The 23,095-nt window shown below is 41.8% G+C and overlaps 1 protein-coding gene across 1 annotated transcript in view; it reads right to left on the bottom strand.

Annotated features, from left to right (window-relative positions):
• Positions 1-2,031: 2,031 nt before the first annotated feature.
• LOC101520657 (zinc finger protein 260-like) overlaps positions 2,032-23,095 on the bottom strand; it is a 56,025-nt gene continuing 34,961 nt past the window's right edge. Inside the window, exons 3-7 of the mRNA XM_058656213.1 lie at positions 20,558-20,615; positions 5,731-5,857; positions 5,505-5,597; positions 4,839-4,899; positions 2,032-3,535 (exon numbers count right to left, since the gene is read on the bottom strand). Of these exons, the coding sequence (XP_058512196.1) occupies positions 2,032-3,535; positions 4,839-4,899; positions 5,505-5,597; positions 5,731-5,857; positions 20,558-20,615 (1,843 nt within the window). The remainder of the gene's footprint in view (positions 3,536-4,838; positions 4,900-5,504; positions 5,598-5,730; positions 5,858-20,557; positions 20,616-23,095) is intronic.

Genomic DNA, 23,095 nt, shown 5'->3' with positions numbered 1-23,095 from the left:
TTATCCACTTTTCTGTAGGCCTTGCCCTTTGTGCCCTAATCAACTATGTAAAGATTACCAAAATAAAAGAATGAAAGAAAAAAACACAAGTGAATTCCAAAATAGTAAATAAATCTAACTGCAAGGAAGGCTCTCTGAGAACTGTTCCTAGGGAGGGCCTATGCCAGGAGTTGATCAGCAAAAACAGAGTGTTCACAGCACACATGTGAATGCTGGTGGGAAGCAGTTAGAGTGTACACACTTTATTCTGCAGACATTATTATTCAGTCCACTGGTTCACATCCCAGATGGCTGAATGACAGTAGCTGAGCTGATGTGAAGCCAGAAGCCATTAGCAAGACCAGGAGAGGATAAGCTACGATGTGAACCAGTGGTGTCCATCTGGGATGCCAGCTCCTCAGCTTACCTACTATGCTACAGTAGTGCTGGTCCTAGTGCTCACTCACTCTTACAGTTCAGACTTCAGACACAGGCTGGCATTTAGAGTAGATCAGCCAATGGCAAGAAACTGACTGTGGGTAGCCATGATGCACAGAATCAGTTTGAATCTGAGCAGTAGTGGTGGCAACTGCTACATAAACCCCAAGAGTCTCATGCCTGATAATTCTGATGTCTCTCAGATATATATCGTAGAGTCAGGGGTTTCCTGACTAGCAGGTCCTGAGACCATTGAGGGGTGAAGTGATGCTGTTTTTTGGCTGAAGAAAAACCAAATAAGAACTGCTGCCGGATGTCCATTTATTGGGAAGAACTTAAAAACTTGCAGAGAGTAAAAAAGGAGGAAGGCAGAAGGGTGGTCCCAACAGTACTCACACACAACAATGGCATTCAAACTGGCTGGTAGGCATGCCTATCTCTCTGAAGCCCATAATCAAGCCACATATCACATTTAACATGCAAATGGAAGCTGTGTTTCAGGCAACATGCAGGTAGGTCAAGGCAAGCTAAAAGGTATGCCTTTGGGGCACGTTCATTACATGTGACTGTAAAACAGGATGAGAGCTGCATTGAACACCTTAGATCGAATTATCAGGTAAATTCTAGCACAGTTCCTCCAATGACATGGGCTAGGGTGCAGTCTACCACTCGGGCTGCATGTCTAATGAACTGACTAGGTTGGAGTCTCAGGTAGCCATGATTACTTTCAAGGGTTACTGAGCTACAAGGTGTGCTATGTGCCTATGGCTTCAACAGGGATTAAGTAGGCAGGTATCCAGGGGTGATCTCACACACTAGAGTATTCAAGGAGTGACATTGGTCAAACAGCATCCATATTTGGCCAGATGTCACAACAAAATCTTCACTGTGGTCAAGATTCATCCTTCAAAGCTGGAAGTTTAGAATGACAATGGTCGTATGGATCAGGTGATATTTGTGCTTCCAATATCAGTCTGTAATAGACTGTGGACTTTCGAGATTCTAAAAATCTCACATTGGATAAAATCTGTTAATGAAAAAGATGGTATTGCAACCAAGTGTTATACACTCAATATTTTTTATCAACATGAAAATCTGTAAGGAGGACTCATTCACATTTTACCCCTCACAACAAAGGGAGATCACATACAAATTGCATATTTTCGCAATACATAGCCTGTGTTCTGAAATACACTGACATTACTCATGTTTACTTTTTAACATTTGCTGAGAATTTCAAAGTGGTTTTTCTACATCCATTGCACTTTTACTGTTTTCTATTTGCAATGTTGCCAACACTTGTTTTACTTCACTTCGTATGCAGACAGACCATGAGGGTATATTTATGGTAACTAATATTTGTTTACACGCTTTTTAAATTAAAATTGATGGCTCCCAAAAGGCTTCTGCATTCATAATGTATTTCCCACATGAATTGTGATGTGAAATGAAACCTGACTGCCTGCAAAAGGATTTAACACACAGAACATTCATATTGTTGTTATCCTGTGTGGACTGTTTGATGTGTAATGCTACTTGAATGGTTAGGAAATGCTCTTCCACAATCACTACATTCATAAGACTTTCTGTTGGTGTGGATTTTCTAATGTAGGATTATGAGTGACTTTTGAGAAATAGTTTTTCCCTGGTGTGGATTCTCTGATGTGTGATTATGTGTGACTTCTGAGAAAAAGCTTTTCCACACTCACTACATTCATAAGGTTTTTCCCCAGTGTGGATTCTGTGATGTACATTTAGGGATTTCTTCAGCCTAAACGCTTTTCCACACTGGCTACATGCATATGGTTTTTCCCCGGTGTGGAGTCTCTCATGTACAATTAGGTATTTCTTCTCCCTAAACGCTCTTCCACACTGGCTACATTCATAAAGTTTTTCTCCAGTGTGGATTCTCTGATGTATAATAAGGTTTGACTTGCTGGAAAACCCTATTCCACACTGGCTACATTTATAAGACTTTTCCCCTGTGTGGATTCTCTGATGTCTAGTGAGACCTGATTGATTAGTAAAGGCCTTTCCACACTGGCTACATTCATAAGGTCTTGCCCCTGTGTGGATTCTCTGATGTTGGATTACATGCAACTTCTGGGAAAAAGCCTTTCCACACTGGCTACATTCATAAGGTTTTTCCCCTGTGTGTGTTCTCTGATGTAGAATTACATGTTGCTTCTGAGGAAAAGCTTTTCCACACTCACTACATTCATAAGGTTTTTCCCCAGTGTGGATTCTCTCATGTATGATTAGGGATGACTTCTGCTTAAATGCTTTTCCACACTCACTACATTCATAAGGTTTTTCCCCTGTGTGGATTTTCTGATGTAAAAGGAGACCTGAGGGATCACTAAAGGCTCTACCACACTGGCTACATTCATAAGGTTTTTCTCCGGTGTGGATTCTCTGATGTATGATTAGGTATGACTTGCAACGAAAAGCTTTTCCACACTCACTACATTCATGAGATTTTCCTCCTTTGTGAATTCTTGGATCCCTACTGAGAGATATTCGCTGCTGAAAGGCTTTTCCATGCTCATTACATTCATATGGCTTCTCTGCAGTGTCAAGGATCTGATCTCCCAGGAGTTCTGACTTCTGCTCAAAGTTTTCTTTACATTCATTGCACACATAGAAATTTGATCCAGTGTCAGTTGTCTGTTTGCCGGTAACGCAAGATTTACAGTTAAAAGGCTTTTTACAACAGCCACATACATAGTGACATTTTGCTGTTTGGGGTATCTGATTGACTTTGACATCTGTTTTATAAATCAGAGATTTCTCACTCTGGAAATATTCATGGGGTCTCTCTTCTGATTGTGTTTGGTGATGTTTGGCAAAGTCAGGATTGTTATAGAACATTTTCTTTTTAACCCGAATTGATTCTGCCACATTGACAGGTTGCTTTTTTCTTGCATCATTGGTATAAACTTCCTCATACATAAGGAATATCTTCTTCCTGCTGAAAGTGTTTTCTTTCTTGTTGTGTTCAAAAGACTGCTGATAAGTGTGCATTTTATCGTGCTGACTGAGATTTTCCCCATTCTGGAGTTTCTTCTCAGAAAATTTAGAGGTATGCTTTATCTCAAGTGGCACTTCTTCAGATTTCCTGGAGGAAAAACATGATTTAAAATGAGTTATGGTGTGTTTCTTCTCTCCTTTCAAAAGGCACCTGATTTCTGAGCTCTCTTCTGGGAGGTGTTTTTTCTGCCCTTCATCCAAGTTTACCTGATCACTTAGCAAGAAAGACTTCTGTTGACAACTGATTTCATGTTTCTGTGACTATGGTATGCACTTTGAGGCTTACTGGTAACATTTGCTCTGGTGCACAGTATAGATAATGAACAAAGATTTCTGGTTCTTAGACCAGAGCTATGTGGCTTGACTCAGCATAGAGAATACTTCTGAAGGCTGGCATACCTTCCATCAAGTGGGACAGAATCTGTGTAAATGACCTTTTGCATCTCATGGCTCTGCACAAACATGGATACACACACCTTCTCACCCAAAACCCAAGCACACCATAGCTCTAGCTAAGCCTCCAGATGGATTACATTTTTAGATGAGTGGAGATAGGAAGTACAGCAGTTTAGGACTTCAGATGCTCTAATTGCCAACTACCTTGTTGCACTTTATCTATCACCTCAATTTTTATATTGGAAGCAAGGCTCTGGGTGCTTGTGTTGGGACAACTCCTAAGGGAGGTTTGATGGTCCCTGGTTGAGGGCACTTTTCTGCATGGTTGAATCACTAGGTGGATTCTAAATGCCAAGCACATGATATGGTACCCAAGCTCTGGGCTCATTTCTCATGTTTCAGGTTGGTTAATCCTCTTTGCAGAAGTGATGAGACACCTTGTACCCCAATGTATTTTGTTGTTGGTTGATATCTTTTTTTTTCTTTTTTAAGATTTATTTAGTTTTATTGGAAAGTTAGATACACAGACGGAAGAGACAGAGAAAGATCTTTCATGTATTATGTCATTCCCCAAGTGACTACAATGGCTGGATCTGAGCTGAACCAAAGCCAGGATCCAGGACCTTCTGCTATGGTATCCTAGCCTTGAATGTGTCTGGATTCCATATGGGCAGCAGTTCTAATCCAGATACACCTGCCTCCCATGTGGCTTTCTCACGTGGCATGAGAAAACGGTCAAGGAAAGCCCAAAGCCTTGGGACCTGCCCCCACATAGGAGATCTGGAAAAGGTTCTGCATTCCTGGCTTCAGGTTCGCCTGTGGTGGCTGCTTGGGAAGTGAGTCAATTGACAGAAGATCTTCCTCTCTGTCAGTCCTCCTCTCTGTATATCTGACTTTGCACTAAAAACAAGTAAATCTTAAGAAAAAAATTAAAGCATCATTGGCAATGCAATTCTCTTTTGGGTTATTATACACATTTTGTGATTACAACTTGCCTGAACATTATTTCTTGACTTTTCTGATTAGCTCCAAGCTGTTCATTCTTTCTGTAGGAATCTGAAATGAGGGTAAAGAGTAACCATCTCCATGAAACTTATCTAAGTTTTTCTTATAAAAAACATATTAAAGCCAAAGAATTTAGTTGAAATTTTTGAAACAGCATATTTTAATATTAGTGAAAGGTGTACATTTATGAACATTATTAATGACTATTACTTCATTTTTGTTAATGCATTAATATAATAATTGTTCTAAAAGAAAAAATTCAATTACTTGGAACTGTGTATTTTAAGTTGATGTGGGATAGGACTGAAAATGTGGCACAGAAATTCAAAATACGGGTTGAGTTATCTTAATCCCATAACAGCACCAATCTGTCCTGGCTTGTCTACTCTGCTTCAAATACAACTTCCTGAGATTGATTCTGGCAGGTGGCAGATGATGATTCAAATATTTGGCATCATGAAATACTAGTAAGCAGTTTTAAATGTATGGTTACAGGCTGACCAGTTTTGAAAGGCATTGCTAGAATAAACCTACACATGGCGATTGTAAAATATCTGTGTCTCATCAGCTGTCCTTTAGGAGGAAACATTTTTTAAAAATCCAGTCAACCTAATGATCTAGGTGTCAAACTCAATGTCCACTATGTGCTGACTTACCTGGAAGTCCCTGGTTTGTAAATTTGTCCACTGTCCATGGTGCAGAATCTTGCTCCAATTTCAAGATCACATCAGGCTTTCTCAAGCTGTATCCTGTTCATGGAAAATGATGTAGACTTTGTGAAATCACTACTAGTCCTACCAACTACTCAACTTGATAAAACTCTCCTTTCACTTGTCAACCATAAAGAAGTATTCTGTTTGGGCATGACAGATTTTCACTCACCCAAGGATAGTAGATTGCTATAAGTCTCAAGCATCACATCCCTGTACAGGGTCCGCTGAGTGTTGTCCATGTGCTGCCATTCCTCCTGGGTAAAGTCCACAGCCACATCTTCAAATGACACCAATGCCTGTAAAGCACATGTCTCCTCAGTTCTGGGTAATTAAGTAGAAAGACTGACAGCGAACTGTACATATATTTAATTTGCAACTTTTATGGATGCAATTTAATTTATGATCTAAACAGAGTAACAACAAAATAAAATATATATCTTGTCCTGTTGAACTTTTGCAACTCCAATGCTACAATAAAATATCCCTTATTATTCTCTTAAAGGTTATTTTCTCTAAATATTCTGAATCTAAGGAATTGTTAAAGGCATTATTCAAATAAATCTGAAGTGGAAGATATCATTCTCAGTTTGTTCCTGTTATTGCCACTCTGCTTTTCAACTAATTATAATAAGTAATCATATTAACACTGAGCAAAACTATTAACTCAGTACCTCCAAGAGTAAGCTGAATGCAATTCTTCTGTGCTTGTTTCACTTGCATCTTATATGGATGCAGTGAATCAGTATTGCAACATAGGGTAAAAACAAAATAAAATATCTTATCGTATATTGTGTTTTCAATTCCAAAGCTACAATCCCATTATAATTCTGAATCAGATTGTTTTCTATAATAATCATAAGGTGAATTCAATGTATAATTTATATGCACACACATGAGATACATAACCTGTCGGATTAGGTAAGGAAGACACGTTTAACACTGCACAGAAAAATGACAACGTTTTTGAAAAATTTATGAATGACTTCTCAAACATCCTGAGATATTTAAAAATCTTAGAAAGCAATAATAAAATTCAACTTTCTTATTCCAACATAAAATAATGAAATATTCGGCTTCCATTGGTCACTTTTCAAATGACCACATGGCCATATCTGAGCTGATCAAAAGCCAGGAGCCTCATCCAGTTCCTCCATGTGGGTGCAAGGCCAGAGACACTGGATCTTAGCCAGATGCTTTTCCAGGGAGCAGCTGGGACACAAACCAGTGTCCCAGCAGGAACCAGAGCTTCAAGGTAGAGGTGGGCACAGGCTCCAGCAAAGATTTTTTTTTTTTCTTTAAGGAAATTTGCCTTTTCCTCTTTTGCAAAAATAAAGAAGGAAAGACAAAAATAAAAAGTATTGGAAATACTTTTAAATTGAATTTGCATAAAGAATAAATATTTTCTACAGCATTGCTTGAACTAAATATATAAGTATCCCATTTTTTGTTTCACTTTTGACTACATGCATATTAAAATCCTTCCTACTTCATTTGTTCTACATTTTATGGAATAATATTTAAATTAAGCTAACATTTTAATTTTTTTAAAGATTCATTTGTTTTTATTGTGAAGTCAGATATATAGAGAGGACAGACAGACAACAAGATCTTTCGGCCAATGAATCAGCTCTTCAGTAGCTGGAGCTGCTCCAATCTGAAGCCAGGAATCAGGAGTTTTTTACAGGTCTCCCACATGGGACCAGGAGCCCAAGGCTTTGTGCCATCCTTGACTGCTTTCTCAGACAACAAGTAGGGAGCTTGAAGGGAAGAGGGGCTGTTGGGAGTAGAACTAGAGCCCATATGGGATCCTGGCACATTCAAATAGAGGACTTTAGCTGGTAGGCCACTGCACTGGTCCAATTTTAATTTCTATATAGTAAATTTTTCCCTAGTAGGAAAACAAACTACAGACTCATACAGAACTATCTTCCGGTAACAAGTAATATCAGCCATGACAATCAATCAGTTGAACAGAACATACATATAAAGCAAGTGCCATGGTGTAAAAAACCTAGTTGTTTTTGTATATTGAAGATCTTTCATCTGATGGTTTACTACCCCAAACAGCCACAACAGCTGAGGTTAAACCAAGACAAAACCAGGAGACAGAAACTTCTTTCAGGTCTCCCATGTGGGTGCAGGGTCCCAAATTTTGGGCCGTCCTCAACTGCTTTCCCAAGCCACAGTCAGGGAGCAGGATGGGAAGCACGGGCTGCCAGGATTAGAACCAGCACCCATATTGGATCCTTGCATGAACTTTATCCATTTCGCACATAGCATGTTTTCAACTTACATTTCACTCAAGATTGTAATCTTTAATAACTGATTAAAAGGAAAGAAAATCACCATAGTTTAATAGAAAAGGGCTATACATATCATGAAAAGAAATGTACTATCATACACAGTCTACAAACACAAATCATTAAAACTATAGCAGAATATCTGGAATCCACAGAATTTTCTTTTCACAGTGGAATCACAGTTGATATATATATATATATACACACACACACACACATATATATATATATATACATTTCTTTCTATCTATCTATCCTCTGTTTTTCTAATCATTCACTTGATGATATTTGCCAAATTTTTAACTGCAGTGCAGAAACTTCAATCAAAGATCAAAAGGGGTGAATACTAGAATGAGACTTCATTTTGTCTTCCTGAGAGTGCAAAAATGTGCTCTGAGGAAGGACTCTGTTGGTATGATACACTGTGATGAAAGCACTTGACATTCAGTGACATGTGATAATAGCAAGTAGCTTGAAACACCTGCAACTGCAGAATTCAGTAAATTTTAAGAATGTGGAAACTAAATGCTTCCCAAATCTAACCAATGCTATAATCCTAATAAACCAAGAAGCCCATAATACAAGTACAAATTCTCTCAAAAAGTTAACATTTGCTTATGAAACATGACCTTCAATCAGATTTGGTGGATTTCTGTCTCCCTATTTTTGAAAGATTTATTTATTTGTAAATCAGAGAAAGAGACACAGAGGGAGAAATTGGAAGTGGAGGAACCTAGGAGAGTTTAGCTTAAGGCCTCAGTGGTTGGAGCTTCAGGGCCTGGCAGCTAAGGCTACCCAAGCCAGGTCAAACTCAATTCACGGGTCCCTGTTCTTGCCTGGACCAGAGAGGTTTCTTCACTTTTATGGTAAGTACATTGTGAAGGGATCTCTTGGGATCAATGCTGGGTCCTCACTTCACTGACCACCATGGTCTTGTGGCAGGAGGGACCTAAGAGAATTTGACCTTGGGGACTGGGTGGTGAGAGCTTCAGGCAGCATGGTGGCTGTTGGGCTTACTCAAGCCAGGTCTGACTCAATGCTTGGGAAAATGGACACAGCCACTGATGTCATGCAGTGAGCAAGTCCTGGGTTTTGGCTGGCCAGCAAAACAGCTGGAGCCCAGCTCTGCATGCTGGCCACCCAGAGGCAAGCTCTGAGGTTTGGGGGATGTGGAATTGCTGAATAGTGATGCCCATGAATGAAGCCACTGTGCATGTAGGTGAGAGATAAATCTGAAGGGAATTCCAATGACAGGGTCACTTTCCTTGCCAATCAGCGAGGGGACTGAGACCTGGTGATTTGGAGGGGAGAAGCCAGATGATCGGTATGGGTCAGACTGAAACACCAGCATACCTGTGAGGCCTGTGTAAGGCTTGTTACCACCAAAGAATGCTGACAACCACACATCAGTCCATGCAAAACGTAGGGTTGGGGGCATGTCTAGCAGGGCTAGATGCTAGTACCTGACAGAATGCTAGACCAGTGGAGGGATCACTTTGCACAGAACCATGATACTAACCAGCATGCAAGAGAACCAGGTCAGGAGGTAGTTTCTGTGGGGGATGAGTGGGCTCAATATGGTGGAAATACAAGTCCTGCTGGTTAGCTCAAGAGTTGGGGTGGTGATGGGCTGAGCTAGGTATGATCATGAAACATGCCATCACTTAATTGTACAGGGACCAATAACAGTCTGGGCAGATCCAAGCTGCAGTACCAACATGTGAATCCTGAAACAGGGTATGGGTAGGCTGCAACATTTACTGGCTCATACAAGGCCAAGATGGAAAGGCATACTACACCAGGCAAGAGCCTAACAGCAGTTGGAATGTATGAAATCTGGGTCTGGGAGTTGTCCAAGTGGGGGAAATTAGAAAACTCCCATAGTGGGTCATTACTCCCATTGGTGATCACATCGTCCAGGACTGGGGATTGGGCAAGCTAGGCAAAGTAGTTCCATGTGTGGGTTGGTTATGGAAGGTGGTGGACCTGTCACGGTCAAGCAAACCTTAGCTCACCAGCAAGAACAGAAACCAGGCTAGAGCAGAGTTCACGCCAAGCTAGGCTCTTACACCTACTGGTTTACATGAGCCAGTGATGGGAGTAGACTGAGCAAGGCCAGGTTGCATCATCCACAAGCAAGACATGAGACGGGGGCAGGCTGGGTCAGGCCAGGATACACCATCTAAGGCAAAGGCCAAGACAGGGGAGAGGTTATGACAAGCCGGTTCAGAGCAACCAGTGGGGTGCATGTAATCTATGCTGGGAACAGACCTAGTTTGGAAGCTTAGGGGACACCTTGGTGTGGGGCTCAAAGGGTGAATAGGTCACTAATTCAACAAGATGGTGACTAACAGTCAAGGTCACTGTGGTGAACAAGATGGCGGCCAAGGGCAGAGCCCTTTAAAGAAAGTCTGATTGGCCGGGGCCATTTTACTCACCTGCCCTGGCTTATGGGAGGTGGCTTCCACAGTCATGCTGATGACAATTGGCTCCTAGTACTCCCCTTCTGGAACTCCTGGCCTGAGGCTGTTCGCTGCTCTATATAAGAATTTGCATTTCCCAAATAAACCAGAACTGCTTAGAGAGAACCCTTGCTGCATCTGTGTCTCTTGTACGCCAGGACGCTGGGTGGCAGGCAGCATGCTCATCCCCTCCGATAACGTGGTACTAGATGAAGCTGTGGGGGAGACTCCACAGAACTGGCACCCAACTTGGAGGCATGAAGTCTGGATCTTCTGACCCCTCACTGTGTGGTTGTGAAAGAGAAGTGGGGAAAGGGCTGACTATACAGCTTCAGTGCCACACTTATCAAGAAAAGGCACACTGTCAGAGAAGTGGTTTTTCTTCAGGTAGGCTCTTCAAAAAGACAGCGGGCCCGGTGTGAGAGCATAGTGGTTAAAGTCCTTGCTCTGAAAGTGCAGGGACCCCATATGGGCACCAGTTCTAATCCAAGCAGCCCCACTTCCCATCCTGCTCACTGCCAGTGGCCTGTGAAGGCAGTTGAGGATGGCGCAAAGCTTTGGCACTGTACACCTGCATGGGAGACCCAGAAGAGTCTCCTGGCTTTGGATTGGCACAGCTCTGGCCGTTGCAGCCAAATAGGGAGTGAATCATTGAACAGAAGCTCTTTCTCTCTGTCTCTCCTCCTCTCTGTATCTCTGTCTTTCCAAAAATAAATAAATAAATAAATAAATAAGCCTTAAAAAATATCATCTGGATAATCTCACAATGATATAAAATTATGCTAAATTTGTTGCATCATATACGCTATGAAAGTAAATGAATATTTCTGGTCATTGGTTGAAATATTTCCTAATCATGAAATTGGTCCAGATTATAAATTACTTGTGTTATTACTTACAAAGAAATATGTGAGGTTTTGCCTTACAGGAAAACAACAAATTCTTGAAAAATGTACAGTAAAATTGGTCATAATGTGTGTATTTTGTGAATGTTCGCCCTTAAAACAACGGAATTGAAGTCTGATTCCTTGTGAAAAACAACAGTGTTTTAACATCTCCTTTTAAGTTATTCCCATCTTATTGATAACTAAACCTGCTAACTAGCTTCAGTAAATTCTTAGGCAGCTTCTTAAGACAACAGCCACATTGAGAGGAAGGTAATTTGAAACACTTGCCACTTCCCGGTTTTGAGGCAGAGTTGTGTTAAAATGTTTCCACAAATTGGGAGAAATGGCTGAGAATTGCTAAAACCAATCGTGCTTAAAATTTGGTATGCTCTTATTTAGAAAATGTCTTAATTTGGAGTCTTACATGATTGTTTCAAAATGCAAATCAAGAACATTAGAATTTTGTAAGTTTTAGATAATTGGCTATAACTTTCAAGATATTGCTACAACATTACTTAAGTATTTAACAAGAACACCAAATGTATGCTGACATTAGAATTTGTATCTGTTTGCAAAATGTTTTTGAAGTGTGAATGTATAGGAATGCTGATAAGTATCTCAAAATTTAAAAATCTCCAACTTTGAAAGTTCTTTAAAAATTGAAAGATTGTACTTTGGGTAGTCTGTTTAATTGGTGACTTTGTCAATTATGTATCCAGCTTCAGTAAGTTCTATTGTTCCAAGTTTTGAATTTGTTAAATTCTTAAAAGTTATGAGATTATTTGATCCATTAATCCCTGTGTTTAAGGTTGTATTTTCCTTTTGGTGAATGACTAAGGAAATAGACATTTTACTTTATGATAATGAGGAATCTTTGATCAAATCCTTTAAGGCCTCCTGACAGTTTTAACAGGCGTAACTCTTCCTGATGGTGGGATTTCCAGATTGGCCACTGGGAGTCTCAAAGCCAGAAGAATGTGTGTCAAAGGCTCTATCTTTTGGTAAAGGTAATAACTTACTTTGACTGTTTGGATTGCATACAAAGTAATGCTGAATTGTAAGTTATGTTTATATAAATGTGGCATTAATATAAATGTCCTAAAAATTATGTCAAATAAAAAGGAGGTACCTTCTCCCCTAGGCAGGGAAACAGGAAATGACAGATCAAGGAAAGGCACCTGCTAGATGAACAAATTGATTATTGGCTTGCTCCATCTTATTTTTGATGTGTAAATTCCTCAAGTCCTCCTCCCTAATCCCTAAGTGACCATCTGGTTGTGGTGATATCAGTCAAAATGGGAGGCCCCTAGGTCTAAAATGTACAAGAGTGTGTAAAATCCTACAGGTGGTTTCACAGTGCAATGTGAAATATAGATGTCTCTATTTGCTTAATGTTTGATAATTCTAAACATTGATATTTTGTTTTCCAGTTTCCAGCAGACCTATGGTATCCGTTAAAGCTAAAGTTTAATAGTAATTGGGGCCCAGCGGCGTGGCCTAGTGGCTAAAGTTCTCGCCTTGAACGCCCCGGGATCCCATATGGGCACCTGTTCTAATCCCGGCAGCTCCACTTCCCATCCAGCTCCCTGCTTGTGGCCTGGGAAAGCAGTCGAGGACTGCCCAAGGCTCTGGGACCCTGCACCCGCGTGGGAGACCCGGAAGAGGTTCCTGGTTCCCGGGTTCGGATTGGTGCAGCACCGGCAGTTGCAGCTCAATTGGGGAGTGAATCATCGGACGGAAGATCTTCCTCTCTGTCTCTCCTCCTTTCTGTATATCTGGCTTTCCAACAATAATAAATCTTAAAAAAAAGTTTAATAGTAATCTATAGGTATGGTTTATTCAGAGTACTAAGAGCAAGATGTAATTCTAAACAACTGGTAACTTTAAAATACGTAAGAGAATTTTCAAGTAGCTGTTACAAGAGCTGTTTTGTTTTAATCTTGTCGGAACACTATAAACTGCTGGGTTGTGGTAAATTAAAACTAGTTCAAATCTTTTGCCATCTACAATGTGACTAATAGGTCCTGTAACAGAATATTTTCATTGTTGTGCTTTATGTTCTAGACTGGATGTCTTCCTGCATTTTAGAGCTTGCCAAACCAGTTTGACTCCTTGCGCCTATGGAAAATTAATAATGGTAGCAGCAATGATTTTTGCATTTTAATTATATTGCTTGCAAAAATAATATATCAGGAAGAGATACATTCCCCAGAGCTGCTTAACCTATTCTCAAGAGTCAAATCAGAATCAGCGACTGCTGTCACTTTGGTCGCCCTAATGGGCCTAAGTCTCGTGGGGACATGCACGGTCATCTTTGCCTTGGTCCAACAAGACAAGAGACTTCAGATGTTACAAGCTGCTATTGACCTTGATATACAGTGGACTGAACAGTCTATAAGTCATTTACAGGAATCTCTAACAGTCCATGGTTGTCCTTCAGAATAGATGCGGCCTCAATCTTCTCTTTCTCCAACAACGCAAACTTTGCACTGCTCACAGAGAGGAGTGTTGTTTTTATAGGGATAGTTCAGGAATATTTAAATTTCTATGTCCAAAGTCACAGAAAGTTTAGCAAAAAGAAGGAGAGAAGAATATCAAGACCAAGGGTGGTTCAAGTCATGGTTTAATTCCTCTCTATGGCTCATTATCCTAATTTTCACTCTTGCTGGCCATTTGATTAACCTATTTCTTCTACTCAACCTTGGTCCGTGCATTTTTAATTAACTTGCTCAGCTTATTCAACAGTGATTTAGGATTGTGACCCTAGTGGCTCAAGTGGTTTAAGGCTGGGCTGCATATCACTGTCTGCCCTATGCCTGGGTATATGTTGCCATTCAAGAAATTGCCAAAACGTCCTAGCACACCATTAGGCCGTTAAGCCCATCTCATTGGTTTGGCCAGCTTGCCAATGATGGGTAAGACCTTTGGAAAAGGACAACATAAGCAAGGCATGGTCACTCAGGGTCCTGTGATGGCTGCATAGTCAATGGCAGTTGCGATTTCTCAGGAAAAGGGGTGACAACCTAATATAGGGACAGTCGCTATGGATCCCTGCCCCACTTAACAAAGAATGGAAGAGATGTGGAGCTCAAAGGGTGAACAGGTTAGTAATTCAACAAGATGGTGACTAACAGTCAAGGTCACTGTGGCAAACAAGATGGCAGCCAAGGCCAGAACCCTGGGTGTGAATCACGGGCGGGAGGGGGGAAGGATTAGAGTCAAATCGTTTTAAAGAAAGACTAATTGACCAGGTCTATTTTACTCACCTGCCCTGGCTTATGGGAGGTGGCTTCCACAGTCATGCTGATGACAATTGGCTCCTAGTACTCCCCTCTGGAATTCCTGGCCCAATGGTTTTTGCTGCTCTATATAAGAATTTGTATTTCCCAAATAAACCAGAACTGCTTAGACAGAACCCCTGCCATGTCTCTTTTGCACACCAGTAGGCTGGGTAGCAGGCAGCATGCTCACCCCCTCTGATAACGAGGTACTAGAGGAATCTGTGGGGGACACCTCACCCTGGCTGGATTGCAGTTCCCACTGGTGAATGTGTTCTGGTCCAGATAAGGCTGCAGTGTTCCTCAACATAAATGTGGACTGGTCAGCTGGACAAACCAGACTGGGCGAAACTCCAGCACCAACTGTTGCTCTAGAGGACCAGGGCAGGTGTAGGACATGCTAGGCCAGGTCTCTGTCCCTATTGAGCCATGTATGAGCTGTGTCTGGGTGTGGACCAGGCTTGGCTGGGCTGAAACATCCAACAGGAAGAACTGGAATGGGTTGAAGACTAATCAGGAAAGACTTGCTAGGACAAGAGGTGGACAATGATGGTTGCTGCAGTTCCAGAAAGTGAGTAGACACCACAGTGACCTCAGCCAGAGATCTGGCATGCCCTGAAGGCAGCCAAGGCCATGTGTGGGCCAATGATGGACAAAGGCCAACATTCCCTGTCCTATCAGAACCCAAGAAGAGCTGATCCCAGCACCCATCTCAGAGGGGATATAAATAGTTTGTCTCCAAATGTCAGCTTGTCTTTCCCACTTGCAGTCCTCTCCTCTACAGTTCATCCCTCCCCCCATACCCTCCCTTCCTGGAGAAAGGCCCAGGAATGGACTTCTTTTTGCATAATAAAGGTTTGTACTTGGCTGGTATTTTCTTTTTCCAGTGGTGGGTAGATCTAACACTAAGTAGGGCTGGCCCATGGACACACCAGTGTGTGCAAGATCTGGAACTTGGAGAGGTTCTGATGGAGACAGGCCAAAGTCTTTTGAACTTGCACCCATACGGAGATCCAGAAGACGCACCTGACTTCTGGCTTCTGATTGGTTCACTTCCAGCCATTGAGGCACGTTTGGGAGTGAACCAACATATGGAGAATCTTTCTCTCTGTATCACCTTTTTTCCATATACCTGCCTTTCCAATTAAAACATGAAACAGCTTTTTTCATATGAATTTTTTTTATATTTTCAGTTTTGATGATGTTTACATAGATGATCAGGATGGGAAGGTTTAAGGGTTAGGAATAAGTGGGTGTGATCTTTGTATCCAAAGTTTTTTTCTTCTTCCTGTATAATCATTAAAACAATTTTAACACATGAAGACTACAAGAACCAAAAAGTCAAAATATGAAAATCATTAGGTAGTTTCTATGATCACATGGAATTAAGTTATAAATTATTTAAAAAATAAATTTAAGACATACTACAGGGTACAGACATGTCTGGGATGATGGGGAATCCTTATACAGGGTGAAGCACAAGAAGTAGATTAAAGAGGGGAAAACAGGGGTCGGGCAATAGGTAGGAGGGTATCTGGAGACACCGTGAATATAGGCAAGTGGTGGTGATGGCAGAACAGTGGTGCAGTGAGTGAACAGGAAAACCCACCAGTAGCTAGAGAGAAGCAATTCAGAGTACAATAATCCCAACACCAACAGCAGCATCTGGTCAGCTCTTGTGGCAACCGGGTGGGAGCTCGGGTTCACACAAGGAGTTCAGGAGGTGAATGTAGTCTCAGACAAGCCAATCTCACTAAACAGTTTGGACCATCCACAAGCAAAGATAAGAGACTCTGTGTGCCATCTTCTGTGGAGAGGCAGAATATAGAGTTGATAGAATGGCCTACAGGGGATTCATTTTTTTTTTTTTTTTTTGATTGCATGGAACTGATGCTGTGTGAAAGGAGCACCAGCTTTGCACCCTGTAGTGCCTTTGTGGTCTCTAGTGCTGAAAGCCAGCAACTCCAGTTCTCTATCATTGCCTGTTTCTACTTAATTCCACAAAGCTGAGCCAACAGAGAAAGTTGCACCAATCTTGCATCATGCAGGGTCTGTGTGGTTCCTGGAACTGACAGCTGACAGCCCCAGACCTCTGTCAGTGCCCCTATGGGGACCATCTTGCACAGAAAGGCAAGGGCTCAAAGCATTGGTAAACTACATGTTAAAGTTAGTATGTGCTAAGTAAGTAGTGCTCAGATGCCAGAGACACAGGACCAGACACTGTTAAAACAAAGAGAGAATACCTGAGCTGTCCAGGAGCTAAGCTGGAAACAAAATCACCTCCATCTTAGAGCACTGCACAGGCTCCACAGGCCCTGTCATGGAACCCTATCAATTCCACCCAAAATAACTCCAGGAGGCACTCAGATTCAATGGCCATCAGGTGTCCACAATATCAGAACTCTCAAAAAGGGTATTCAGGACAACTGGCATTTTGCTAATCCAGGGCACTGATTGAACATAAAAATCAACTTGTTTACCTGTAGGTAATACACCTTAGAAATCTGTACTAAGGAGAAGAATCTGCCCAAAAGAATTGCAATGACAAAAGTAAAAGAAGAGACAGAGGCACTATGAATGGTACTGAAGACAATCCAGCACAGGAGCAAAAGCCTCAGCCACCCTCAGAGTTAACTGAGGAAGACACTGAAAAAAATGGGGGACACAGAATTCAGAAAACTCATTACAAAGTTTCTGAACAACAATGCAAAGGCAGTAAAAGACAAAATGAACAAACGGGACTACATCAAACTAAAAAGCTTCTGCACAGCAAAGGAAAGAATTAAGAAAGTGAAGACATAACCAACAGAATGGTAGAAAGTTTCTGCATATAGCCAGGATTTATAAAGAGCTTCAGAAACCCAGCACAGGAGAAAAAAAAAAAAAAAGCCGTGCAAAAAAATGGGCAATGGAAATGAGCAGACATTTTTCAGAACAACAGATTCGAATGGCCAGCAGACATGAAAACATATTCAGGCCCCCTGGCCATCAGACACAAACAAAAACCACGTTGAGATACCACCTAACTCCAGTGGGACTGGCCTACGTTCAAATCTCCCCTAATACACATGCTGTTGTGGATGTGGGGAGAAAGGTACTCTCTTTCATTACTGCTGGGAGTGCAGGCTAGTACAAGCAATGTGGAAATCAGTTTGGAGAATGCTTGGAGAATTGCAAATAAACCTGCCATATCACTCAGCTATCCTGAACCTAGGAATATACACAAAGGAAATGAAGCCTGCAAATCAGAAGAGGATGTATAATCCTGTATTTACAGAAGCACAATCTACAATAGCAAAGACATGGAAATAATCCAGATGGTGCATCCAAAGAGGAGTGGTTTAAGAAACTGTGGTACATCTACTCCATGGAATAAAAAATGAAATTATATCATTTGCAACTATCTGGTCACAACAACAGACCAGTATGTTCAATAAAATAAGTCAATTCCATTGAGAATCTTTAGGACTGATACACGTCCCCAGAGCACTGTGGGTTCAGCATGGAGCTACTCAAGCAGCGTATCAAAGAACCAAAATTCCAGAATTCCCTGGCCGGGCAGCCAGCAGGTGGAGCCTGGCTCCAAATGGCGCACTGGTCACCTGGGAGCCACTCACCACATGTACGTACATATGTGGTAGCAGGCGTGTGTGTTCCAGGCTTGAGTCACAGCCATCCTGAGGCCCCCTGGGCAGCAGGCGGCTGCCTGGAGGTTGAATTTCTTGGGCCCCAGTCCCGCCCCTCCTGGCTCCTCCCCCAGTTCAAGCTGCATGGTGAGCAACGGGAAGGCCCGGGAAGGCCCAGACCCACTACACAGAGCCCTGGGACTTACTCTCACCCCTCTGAAGAACCTGTAATCACTTTACAATGCAGATTACCAAACACCTGTTCATTCAAAAGCCACACTTCTGGGCTTGTCCAGCAGGATGTTCCCATTGCCTAATAGGATGAGGGATCAGCAGAGGGGTCACAGTAGGCAGGACCATGACATTGACTGGCATTCGAGAACCATACCCGGGGGTAGAATGCGTTGGGGATGTGTGGGCCAAACCCCGTGGGAATTCTGACCCCACTGGATGGCTTAAGAGGGCCGGGGGAGACAAGGCAGTAGGCATGACAGGCTGTGGGGTGTGCTGAGCTGACCCAGAGCAACCACTGGCATACTTAACACTGGCTGGGAACAGACCTGGTTGGGGAGCTAGGGGGAGGCCCTGGCTGGGTGGGTCTAAAGGGATAGACACACCTTATAGTCAATTACACTGTCACTGTTGGGTGGAAGGCCTGTCAGGCACTGCCCTGTTGCCATCTTCTTTCCTAGTCCATAAGAGTTATGCTCACTTTACAACAAATGGACATGCCCTCAAACTGTCCCAACTGGTTCTTGCAGCCTAAGAACACTGACGCCTCACCCCCTCAGATGGCACCCTCTTGGGGCCATCTGCCTGGAAATTCCCCATAGACTCAAAAGTAATAAAAACAGATTCCAAAATGGACAAAGAACTAAACAGATATCTCTACAAAGATCACCAAAAGCCTAATTAGCACAAGAAGATTCTTAGCATGATTCATCATTAGGTAAATGAAAATGGCAATCACAATGAGATACCACGTCATACCCATTGCAATGTCCTTCATTCAAAAATGCTCAGAAAGAAAAATGGAAATTAGATATAAATGATCTAAGTGGAAAATGATGAAACTAATGTAATATTACAAATGGTACTCAAGGACTGCCTATGGTGTTAACCCATCTCACACACTTTGGAACCAGTACAGGGTATCCCTTGGAAGAAGCAGGGAGCGTGTAAGTGTTTTCATGATCTGCCCCTGCTTCCTTTGAAAGAAGTCAGTATCTGTGGACTGAACTGTAGCCTGGTGGGCTGAGATTACCATATAAGTGTATAGGTGTAGTTCATGTCCTGTGTGTTCCACTTGCAATTCAGTTTCCTGCTTTTGCCCCGGGATAGCATAAAGGATGGCTCAAGGCCTTGGGTACCTGCACCCATGTGGCAGATGCAAAAGAGGCTCCTGGCTTTTGATAGGCATAGCTCTTGCCATTGCTGCCAAGTGGAGGGTAAAGTTACACATGGAAGAGCTCTCTCTCTCTCTCTCTCTCCCCTTTTTCGGAAAGTTTGTATTTGAAATGAAAATCAAAGGAATGCAACAGGGGTCCAGCCCTGTGGTTTAGCAAATAAGAACACTGGCATACCACCTGGATATTGCTTCACATCCTGGATGCTCCACTTCTCACCCAATTCCCTGATAACAGGCCTGGAAAGGAAGTGGAGGATGGCTCAAGCACTTAGGTTCCTGTAATCAAGATGGAGACCTGGACAATACTCCTGGCTCATGGCTTCAGACTTGCTCACCTCTGTACATTCTACTTATTTGAGAAGCAAGCCAGCACATGCGAGATGTCTCTTCATCTCTCTCTCTCTTTTAGTAGACCAGCCTTTCAAATTCATAAATCTTTCAAAAAAAAAATCAAAAAACTAAGCCCTTAAGCCTTTGCAATAGCAAAACCACCCTTCAGCAGGAAATCGCATTGTGGCACAGCAGCCTAAGCTACCATGTACATCACTTCCAATCCAACTCCAAGTCAATGTGAATTGGAAACAGTGGGAGATGACTTGGGTGGGAGACACATCTGGGAGACTCAGATGGACCTCCTGGTTCTTCTGTGACATAATCCAGCCCTGACCACTGTGACCACTGTGAGAATCAATCAGCAGAAAGCAGACATATCTGTCTCTATCTCTCCTTCTCTTTCTGCATGTCAGTCTTTAAAATAAGTCAATAGGATTATCAGTAAACACCATTTCAAACTTGATATCCTACAGTCATTAGCAAATTCTTAGTTTGCATTTGAATCATGCAGTAATAACCACGTCTTGGCTATGGCATTAGAAAACCTCAACAGAAAGTTTCAGTTTTGACAGCTCCAATATCGTAGCTAAGACCAATTTGTCTTCTTTCTCTTATACTTGCCTTTTCATTTTAGTTTACAAACCATCATAAAGTTCCTAAAATGAAATGCAAAACAAGGTAAGACATAAACAAGCAACTTACTGGAGGTGTGTGTGTGTTCTCCAGCCTTGCAAGCAAGAAGCGGGCTGCAGGGCTACACCTGAAAGAGAAGGTGGACAGAGGGAGTGATGAGTTTTTCTTGCTTGTGTCCAGTCTCCTTAGTGATTCCTACTGTGCTAAGTAATTACAAGGCAGGAAGCAGACACAATGGCTGGAGGAACAAAAGCAATCAGCTTCCATGGGCAAGATTAGTGCTTTACAAGTGCCAGGAAAGCTTCTTTGAAACAGTACCAACATTACAATAACTGGCAGTGATGAAAGTCAAGATATCATTAGGTTAATGAAAACAACCATTACTTATTTAAAAATGTTGCTGAACACGGTGTTGTAACATAGTGGCTAAAAGTCCTCAACCTGCATGTGTCGGGATCCCATATGGGTGCTGATTCATAATCTGACTGCTACATTTTTATTCTAGCACCCTGCTTGTTTGCCAGGATGTCAAGCATGGCAGTCAAGGATGGCATAATACTTTGGGACCCTGCACCCACATGGGAGACTTAGAAAAAACTCCTAGCTCCTGCCATGGATTGGCTCTTTTCTGGCTACTGGGGCTACTTGGAGGGTGAGCCAGGTGATAGAAGTGTTTTCGCTTTGTTTCTCCTCTCTGTAAATCTGACTTTCCATTGAAAATTACATAATAATAATGATGTGACTGCTAAGCACTGACTTATTTTTTCTGCAACTGTTGTTACTACTCAAATTACAAAATATCATAGAAAACATATTGTCAGTAAAATATATGCTACAGAGAAACAATTGTGTGGTATAAAGTATTTCTCTATTTCTACAGTGAGCTGCATAGGACTCCAGGTAAGGACTTCCATTGGAACACTTCTTGCTGGTAACACTAACATCTGCAGAAGCAAACATCTTTCAACCAGAGCAAATTCGTCTACACCTATCTATGAGAAAATGATATAATACATATTTATATTCTGTACAGCTTTCTAGTAATTGTTCCAAATGAAAGTTCTGAAGACTTCAATGGCACTTCCCACTCCTAAACCCACAATGACACTTGACTTTCTGATTTTATTTGCCTTAACCCACAAGATATCCATAAACATGACAGCCACATAATTTGAATAGAGTTTTTACTGGGGGCCCATCACCCTAGCGTAGCAGCTAAAGACTTTGCCTTGCCTGCACCAGGATCCCATATGGGTGTTGGTTCATGTCCTGGCAGCTCCACTTCCCATCCAGCTCTCTGTCTGTGGCCTGGGAAAGCAGCAGAGGACAGCCCAAAACCATGGGAGCCTACATGCATGTGGGAGGCCCGGAAGAGGCTCCAGGCTCCTGGCTTGAGCTCACCACAGCTCCAGCACTGGGGTCATTCAGGGTGTGAATCATTGAATGGGAGATCAAGAAAGCAATGCTGGTCATTTTCTGCAAGAAGGTTCTTGATTTTCATTTCTTCAGCTACACGTTAGTGATTTAGTAGGATGTTATTTAGCTTCATGGTGTTGCTAATTTCTTTTTTCTTCCTGATGTTGATTTTGTTTTGTGGCTCTTCATTTAAAGGGATGTATAGAAGCTGTATAATGGAGACTGTCATATCTAATAACACGTTATTTAACTTCATGGCATTGTAAATTTCTATTTTTCTTTCTATTGTTGATTTTGTATCATGACTTTTCATTTGAGGGGATGTACAGTAACTGTGAAATGGAGACTAACATATCCAGATGTGGGGATACAATGTAGTATGCATTTCTATTTCCAGATAAAGATGTACTGACAATGAAACGGTTTACTATATCTTGACAATAGGATGCAGGACTCTCTGCCATTGTCCATGCCTGCAATAATGGACATATGACTGTGTATGAAGAACTATACTTTTGTAATGATATAGGGGAACGGGGGGATTGGGGCTTGGATAAGGGAAATACCAGCAGCTTATGGAATTGTATCTTAAAATGATAATAATAATAACAATAATAAAATGTAAAATGTGAAAAAAAATTGAAAAAAGACGCTTCCCCACATCAGGGTCTCTATCGTGTCATTAAATGACCAATCCCCATCCTTTGGTGCTGAAGTAGTTTGACAACAAGGTATGTGGCCACTTCCCCTTCCCTCCCTGTGGACACGGAGGAAAAAAAAATTGAAATATTTTTTCCACTCACTATCCTGCATACCTCAACCCTCCCCTACTTGGTTAGAGACCCACAAGGTCATATATACCTCTTAACTATGTAAACAATAGTAAAATTGAAATGAAATGAAATGAAAAAAAAGAGTAAGATTATCCCAGCTGAAGGTAACTTCCAAGATTGCCTAGTTCCTAAGAAAATGTTATACTCCTGGGAGAAGAGCAGCCAATAGATGGCAGACATTCTTTGTCTGTTTAATGTCAAACCTGTGTCACTCTACCAGTGTTGCAAAAAAGTTGTCTATTCAATTTTTTTTAAAGATTTATTTTTATTACAAAGTCAGATATACAGAGAGGAGGAGAGACAGAGAGGAAGATCTTCCGTCCGATGTTTCACTCCCCAAGTGAGCCGCAATGGGCCG

The sequence above is a fragment of the Ochotona princeps genome, chromosome 28 (assembly GCF_030435755.1).
Source record: "Ochotona princeps isolate mOchPri1 chromosome 28, mOchPri1.hap1, whole genome shotgun sequence".
Classification (NCBI taxonomy): Eukaryota; Metazoa; Chordata; class Mammalia; order Lagomorpha; family Ochotonidae; genus Ochotona; species Ochotona princeps.
This window is presented reverse-complemented; position numbering and strand designations above follow the sequence as displayed.